Source organism: Rosa rugosa, chromosome 6, assembly GCF_958449725.1.
Source record: "Rosa rugosa chromosome 6, drRosRugo1.1, whole genome shotgun sequence".
NCBI lineage: Eukaryota > Viridiplantae > Streptophyta > Magnoliopsida > Rosales > Rosaceae > Rosa > Rosa rugosa.
In genome coordinates, this window is record NC_084825.1 from 8,470,423 (window position 1) to 8,478,102 (window position 7,680).

The 7,680-nt window shown below is 43.0% G+C and overlaps 1 protein-coding gene across 1 annotated transcript; it reads left to right on the forward strand.

Moving 5' to 3' along the window:
• Window positions 1-5,068: 5,068 nt before the first annotated feature.
• Window positions 5,069-6,618, forward strand: LOC133717887 (phenylacetaldehyde synthase; the record flags this gene model as incomplete). The annotated part of the gene is made up of 1 exon (XM_062144636.1): window positions 5,069-6,618. A coding segment is annotated over exon 1 (1,521 nt), but the record flags the coding sequence as incomplete, so codon positions are not given.
• Window positions 6,619-7,680: the final 1,062 nt, after the last annotated feature.

Below are 7,680 nucleotides of genomic sequence, written 5' to 3' on the forward strand. Positions count from 1 at the left end.
GGCTTATGAATAAAATTTCGAGTTCTTTTCATTATGACTCCATTTTGATTCTGAGCATTTTACTTTGTGACTACGATGGCTGGGCCATCAGTATTAATTCAAGGACATGGAATAGCCCAAGTTCCCCTTGCCAAATGGCACCTTGATTACTGTCACAAAAACTCTCTACGCTCCTAAGGCAAATCGCACATATGAATAGCCAACGGATTCCATGCGAAAATGCATATAGAGAACTGAAATGAGTTCCTTTGCAATACCTCTAACGATTGCGAACAAAGGTGCATCTTAGAGAAGTTTATGTGTCTCTCTAGTGGACTCTATGTTACTATTCGAGCTATTAAATCCAATAAAGTTATGAGAGAAGATCTCTTGGATTTAGACACATATTGGCTTTGTCACGACAGGATAGGTCATCCTAGTCATGATATGATGATCCATCTACTAAAGACTTCACATGGACATCCTTTCTCTCGAGCGATACGAAGCATGAATCAAAAGTTGATTCCTAGACTAAGTGTGACCGCCGCCGTTGCCTCTAGCGCCGCTGCCGTCCACCACCAGCCTAAGGCTGACACAGTCCCTATCCATGACGACATGAATGGCGTCCATCATGGTGATGACACCCTAGATGATGTTGCAATCACCAACTTTGCTTCAAATAGAGTTTCAGACGCTCATGCCCAGCCAAAATCCTCATTGATTGCTTCTAAAGCCTCTCGCTCGTTTTACAAAGCCCATTCCTTAGGACTGAGACCGTCCTATGCAAAGGATATGAAAATACTCATTCTGTTCTTACATAGAATCCATGGGGATTCTATGGACTGATTCAACCAACTTGCGGACGCTTAAATATTTCATGATGTTGATTGACACGCAAATACGCTGGTCACGTGTTATGCCATTGTCCACTTGTAAATGCTGCTTATACTACACTCCTAGCAAATATCATATGACAACGGGCTCACTCCCCAGATCATCCTATTCTGTCAATTGGACTTGACAATGTTAGAGAGTTTACACCAAAGACTCTCGATGGTTATTGCATTGAGACTGATGTTGGACATCATATTTCCATGAACACACCCAAATGGTCTCGGGGAAATGACTACGATGGTAGTCCGGACATTAGTAATGCTCACCAATCTCCTTATATCCGCTTGGGGTGATGCAATATCGCATGCAACTATGCTAATTCGTCTACGCCCCATCGCCACTCAATCTACCTCTGCGTTACAGCTAGTGACTAGGTACAAGTATCGTACTTACGCATATTTGGGTGTGCCATTTATGTGCCAATTGCGCCGCTACAGTTCTCTATGATGAGTCCATACAGACGAATGGGCAACTACGTTGGATTTGAGACTAAAACAATCGTCCGCCACTTAATGCCCTTGCTAGGCGATCTCCTTACTGCTAGATTTGCGGATGTCACTTTGATGAGACAGTCTTCCCGTCGTTAAGGGGAGATAAGAACACAGATGTTTAGCAGGAACGACATGAATTGTCGTGGTCTGTCCCCACTATGTCTCATCTCGATCCCTGCTAAAGTGATGAGATCACACATATCTGCTGCAAATATGCCAGCAAGGATGGACGTCCCTAATAGAGGACATAATGCCACCCAACATGGAAGTAGGCATGGCACCAATGCCATAGAGAGTGGCACTCTGGCGTTACAAGCCATGGCCTCAGCAAAGATGCATAGAAGGCCCGTGCGTTCAAAGGATACTTTGGCACAACCCAATCCTTAGATCATCGACACTCAAAATCCGTCTCATGAGTATCTTCCGGATTATGGTTATCGTTGGGGGACGCCTCAACGTCAGAACCTATTCTTGAGAATATAGAGCTCTTTGAAAATTACACTAGTGTACATGAGAAGTGGGATAGAAACTCCTCATAATTGATGATGTAGTTGTGCATTTCGTTGCGCATGAGTTTGTTGAGTCCGATGATATCGAACCACGCTCCGTTGATGAATGAATGCCAACGTAGAGAGATTTGGCCTAAATGGAAAGATGCGATCCGGGTTAAGTTGGGTTCTCTAACGAAGAGGAAGGTTTTTGAGCCAGTGATGCCAACACCTCCTGACATAAAGCCTGTTGGCTAATGGGTCTTCGTTAGCAAGTGTGATGAGAAAAGGAGATGGTAATCTCGCCTTAAGGCGCAAGGCTTCTCACAAAACGCCCTGGAATCGACTATGATGAGACATATTCTCTCGTAATGGATGTCATTGCACTCCACTACCCTATCAGTTTGGTAGTTTCCGAATTACTAAACATACAGCTTACAAATGTGGTCACTATGTATCTCTATGGGGATCTAGATACAGAATATACATGAAGGTTCATGGTGAACTTCATTTACCCAAGTCAAGTGGCTCTAGACCACGGAGCGCGTTTTACAAAGAGGTTGAAACGCTCACTAAAGTGACTACTTGATTGGGAAGAGATATGCCCACGCGTTTCCATAACAAGTTTCGGATTCTATCGCGGTTCAAATTGGACATGATCTTCATTGAAAGCCCTTAAAGAGTTAAGGGAAACCGCTGAACACTTGAAATCCGATTTTGAGATGAAGGATTTTGGGAGAACACGATTATGTCTTAGTTTGGAACTTGAGCATCGTGTTGATAGATGCTTAGGCATTTTGACAAGGTCAAGCCTTCAAGCACCCCCATGATCGTCCATAGTCTTGATAGTCTTGATCTTGAAAAGGATCCTCTTCGTCCAAAGGATGATGATGAAGACGTGCTAAAGGCAAAAGTGTCATGCTTAAGTACAATAGGCGCATTATTGTACTTAGCTCAATGCGTAAGACTGGACATCTCATTTGCAGTGAACTTGTTAGCTAAGGTATAGCTCTGCGCCAACACGACGCCATTGGATTGGTGTAAAAGATATCTTTCGGTACTTGAGATGTACAATTGATATGAGCTTGTTCTATCCTTACAGAAAGATGATGGATTCGGACCCATCATAAACCAGGAACGCCGCCAACACTAGCCTGCTTCCTCTATCCCCATCCCAAAACAACATGTGTTTTAGAAGGTTTTGCTGATGTTGGGTATCTCTCTGACCCACACAAAGGTCATTCCCAAACTGGTTAAGTGTTCACCATGGGTAAGACCGCGATATCTTGGAGGTCTACAGAACAGACCCTAGTCGCTATATCTTCGAAAATGCAGAGATTATTGCTCTTCACAATGTGGTTCGTGAATGTATATGGATTGGATCCATAATTACACATGTTCGAACAATTATGGTTTGAAGTTTACCACAAATGAGCCTACGAGCATTTAGAATAATGCTGCTTGTTTTGAACGAATGAAGCAAGGTTACATAAAAAGCGACAACACCAAGCATAATCAGCAACAACAGACTCTCCTCAAGATCAAAGTGAACTAAGTTCTATCTGAGGACAGTGTGGCAGACTTGGTCACTAAGTCATTGCCTAAATTCCACTTTCGAGAAACATGTTGGTAGCATCGTTTACGGAAGTTATCCGAACTCGCATGACCGTAGTCATTAGGGGGAGATGCAGACATCTGGGAGAGATGTCCCGAGATGTCTACAGGTATGGTCTCGAAACATGAATGGTATGTTGTGCTCTTTTTCCCCTTCGACCGAGGTTATTTTTGTCCCACAGGGTTTTTGTTACTCGGCAAGGTTTTTAATGAGGCAACCAGATGAGCACCACGTTTGGGCGACACAAGGGGGAGTGTTCAAATAAATCCAGAATATGTGTCTGGTCCAAACTCTAGGTTACTTGACCTAGTTGTAATAGGTTTTGAATTAGAGATATTCTTGGAGATATTCATAAATATCCGATTAATTGTACGATTATCTTTCTTTGTACAACTATGATTTTATGTGTTGTAATCCTCTATATAAAGAGGCCCCTATTATCAATGAAAGTACGACTCAATTTTCTCATAATTCAGTTTTCCTTAAACAGAAGCAAAATATTTCAAATTGTCCAATTCTAGGATCAAATACTCCCAACGTCCAAAATTTTAAGAAGAAGTATAACATAATCGGGTTATACGGGTTCACTTCGTATTGGCGGGTTTACCTGCAGCTGACCCATTTATTAATTGGGTCATGACGGGTTGACCCGCTGCTGACCCGCTTTTTAATTGTGCGGGTTCAACCCGCTTTATGAACCAAGAAAAGTGACACAAGAACCAAGAAAAGTGACACAAACAAACCCATTCAGAAGAATACATCAGTCCAATGGCCCTAATTCTCACATGATAAGTGACACAAACAAACTCATTCAGAAGAATACAGAAGAATAAAGTTTAAAATCTTACGGTTCAAGCTTTTCGCTAAAACTACTTAATAAACCTTTCAAATTATAAAATTAAAAACTGAAAAATATTAAAATTAAAGACCATACCGGCCAACGTATACCTGCAGATCGACATGGGCTCCCCCCTTAAGTGTCATTCTTTGTCTCGCTTTTCATTGGGTTCTTATATGCCTGCCATTAAGCCATTAAGGGAGTATTTGATAATTGCTTGTGTGATTGTTATTCCTTGTATATACCTTCAGATCGACATCGTACCAGATAGGTTTTTGTCCAAGAACAAAATTTTCATGGTTCAATTATAGTCTGCTCGGTCACGAGTGATTAATCACTCGTGTCTAGGATTTTCTTTTGTTTATTCTGAAATTCATGTTGTTTTTGTTGGTTCCAGTTTTTCATTATACAATTTAAAGATTCTTTTAGAATATTACAATTTAAAGATCTATTTATTAATTTATTTGAGCAAAAAGTGACTTTGAATGTCAGTTGCTCAGACATAAACGTCGGGTTAACTGAGGTTACTGAGCAACTAATATATCGGTGATAATGGCCCCACTTCTCTTTTTCTTAATGAAGAGACTTGAACGTCGTGGGACACCAATAAGCTGTCCAGCGAAATTCGATCAGTTTCAAATCATACCGCGCGCGTTATATCTCTATATAAAGTTACCAACACGAGCATATAGTGCTACAGTGAAACTCAAGTCATCAATATTTTAACCAGTTCCTGTCTTCCCATCCTTCGTCTTCAATCTTTTTTTAGTTGTGTTCAGTTAAGAGATCCAAATGGGTAGCCTCCCATTCCACCATGATTCACATGAAACCACCTCTGCCCTCATCACCAAATCCCTAGACCCTGAAGAATTGAGGAAATACGGCCACATGGTCGTAGACTTCATCGCAGATTATTACCAAAACATAGAGAAATACCCAGTTCTAAGCCGAGTGCAACCTGGTTATTTGAGAAAATGCCTACCAGATTCTGCCCCATATAACCCTGAACCCATATCAACCATCCTTAAAGATGTTCAGGATCACATTGTTCCTGGCCTAACACATTGGCAAAGTCCAAATTTCTTTGCATACTTCTCTTCAACTGCTAGCACTGCTGGGTTTCTCGGTGAAATGCTCACCACTGGACTTAATGTGGTGGGGTTCAACTGGGTTTCATCACCAGCAGCAACCGAGCTCGAAAACATAGTCATGGATTGGTTGGCAGACATCCTTCAGCTTCCCAAGTCTTTCCATTTCTCTGGCAACGGAGGCGGTGTGTTACATGGGAGTACTTGTGAGGCCATTGTTTGCACAATGGCAGCTGCCAGAGACCAAATGCTACGCCGAATTGGTAGCGAGAATTTGGGAAATCTTGTTGTGTATGGTTCAGACCAAACACATAGCACACTTCAGAAAGCTTCCCAAATTCTTGGAATCAACATGGAGAACTTCCGGGCCATCAAGACTACAAAGTCAACTGAATTTGCACTATCACCTGAGATGCTAAGATTGACAATAAGTTCAGACCTAGAAGAAGGGTTAGTGCCACTCTTTGTATGTGCCACAATAGGCACAACCGCAACCACTGCTATTGATCCATTGGAGGCACTATGTCATGTAGCAAAAGAATACGGCGTGTGGGTTCATGTGGATGGTGCATATGCTGGAAGCGCATGCATTTGTCCAGAGTTTCGACATTTCATTGATGGCGTAGAGGGCGCAAACTCTTTTACTTTTAACCCCCATAAGTGGTTATTCACTGGAATGGATTGCTGCTGCCTTTGGGTTAAGAATCCGAGTGCATTGGTACTTTCATTGTCAACGAATCCAGAGTTTTTGAGGAACACAGCCAGTAACTCAAAGCAAGTTGTGGACTACAAAGACTGGCAAATAGCACTGAGCCGGAGGTTCCGAGCATTGAGGGTATGGCTTGTGCTAAGAAGCTACGGCGTGGCCAACCTTCGAAACTTTATACGTAGCCATGTCAAAATGGCCAAGACTTTTGAAGGGCTTGTGAGAATGGACAAGAGGTTTGAGATTGTGGTGCCTAGAGACTTCTCCTTGGTCTGCTTTAGAATTTCACCATCGGCGTTGATCAGTAGGGATGAGGATGGTGAGATCGGTATGATAAACGAGGTCAACTGCAAGCTGCTAGATTCCATCAACGCATCAGGTAAAGCATACATGACCCATGCTGTGGTTGGAGGTATCTTTCTGCTGCGGTGCGCCATTGGTGCTACTCTGACAGAAGAAAAGCACATAGTCCAGGCTTGGAAGGTGGTGCAAGACCATGCACAAGCCATCCTCAATATGCATTGGAGAAAAATTCAGTCACCGTCCCCAAACTATGCTGCGAAGGTCAATTTGATACCCGAACTCTCAAAAGTATCAATGTGATACCCAAAGACCTATTTTGATATCAACGTGATACTTCCGTCCAAAATTCCTAACGGCTTTGTCTGTTTGCTGATGTGGTAAGGGTAAAATTGTCTTTCTCAACTAATTAATTATAAAAAAAAAAAATTTTTAAAAAGAAAAAACATTAAAAAAGAAAAAAAGAAAAAAATGAGATCGAGCTCTGTCTCTCTCTCTTCCTTTGCCAATCTGATCCTCTCTCCTTTCTATCACAATTGGTTATTTTTCTGGGAATGGATTTGTGGGTTTACAAAGAGCAGCCGAAATGGAGAATTTTTTTTTTAATCGAAAGCGTTTGTGGCTTATGAAGAACAGTCGGAGCAGCGGGGATCGTCGCCGGTGTCGGCGACAAGGAGGAGGCTCTGATGTCCTGCGCAACCAACTGGGAGACCGGTTCGCAACTCCATCTCCACTTCCGTCGTCGTCCCCACCAAGCTCAGCCACCTCTTCTCCTCCTTATCCTCCTCCACCACTCCCACCAGTAAGCCCCGCCATAGCTGCAGCTTCCCAACCCCAAACGGCGCCGTGACGCCGCGCCATCGGCTGCCGCAGCTCGACCTGGAGCTTCTCTCCCTCAAGAGCTCCGAGTCCTACACCTCCCTCAAGGACCTCCTCCCCTCCTCCTCAATCCATTTTCAAAGATTTGTACTATTTTTCTTTGTTAACATTGAAGAGAAGCAGCCTTGATGGTGGCGGTGGCCGTGCGTTCATCGACGGCTTGGGTAAAGATTAGATTTTTTTTTTTTTGTGGTAAATTATGGGTGTGTGATATTGAGGATGGTTGATGTTATGGTTATTGGGTTTGTGATTGTGATTGGGTGTGTTCACATTGAAGAGAAGCAGAACGGCGAGCTTGTGGAGGGAGGACCAGCCGCTGGGAGGCTCGGAGAAGGCGGCAGAGACAAGATCGGAGACAAGGTAGAGAAGATCGTTCTCTGGAACATGGAGAGTGCTTGGAGC